At 48.1% G+C, this 493-nt stretch overlaps 1 protein-coding gene across 1 annotated transcript; it reads right to left on the bottom strand.

Annotated features, from left to right (window-relative positions):
- Positions 1-172: 172 nt before the first annotated feature.
- On the bottom strand, positions 173-480 carry PPTG_23054 (hypothetical protein; the record flags this gene model as incomplete). The annotated part of the gene is made up of 2 exons (XM_008908122.1): positions 173-246; positions 321-480. 2 exons carry the CDS (start codon positions 478-480, stop codon positions 173-175), a joined length of 234 nt encoding a protein of 77 aa, XP_008906370.1.
- Positions 481-493: the final 13 nt, after the last annotated feature.

The raw sequence follows: 493 nt of genomic DNA, 5'->3' as shown, positions 1-493 counted from the left end.
TCTACACGCCTCTGGTAAGTTTCTACATACGTGCGGAAGACGGTATGCTTGCGAGTATTGCGCGCGATACGAACCTGATGATATCGTTGGGCTAGTGACAGATTGATGCTGACAGCAATCCGCGAGCAACTGGACCAATGTTCCGATCTTGTGCTTCGTTTGGAGAGTGTAGTCACGCTTTATCAACCTGTTGAACTGTTCGACCGGGTTGTTCGTTGTAGCAAATCCACTCGGCGTATGAAAACACTGCCATCGCCAAAACGCGCTTGTTACCCATGTGCGCTCGAAATAGTCTTTGAAACCAACCAAGTGTTCGTCACCTGACCATTTCGTCAGCACTTGTTTTACTCGTTCGTCATAGACAGCTGAGGTCATCGCGAAATGAAGGTCGTAAATGTCCGCCATCACCTGCTCGCTTAAGCGGTCCAAAACGCTCTTGAGTTTTTCGTGAATCTTGTCCATCACGTGATAGAAGCACATCAAGTACACGAAT

The sequence above is a fragment of the Phytophthora parasitica genome, assembly GCF_000247585.1.
Source record: "Phytophthora parasitica INRA-310 unplaced genomic scaffold supercont2.28, whole genome shotgun sequence".
NCBI lineage: Eukaryota > Oomycota > Peronosporomycetes > Peronosporales > Peronosporaceae > Phytophthora > Phytophthora nicotianae.
The sequence above is the reverse complement of the archived record's forward strand: the minus strand, read 5'-3'. Positions and strand labels throughout refer to the sequence as shown.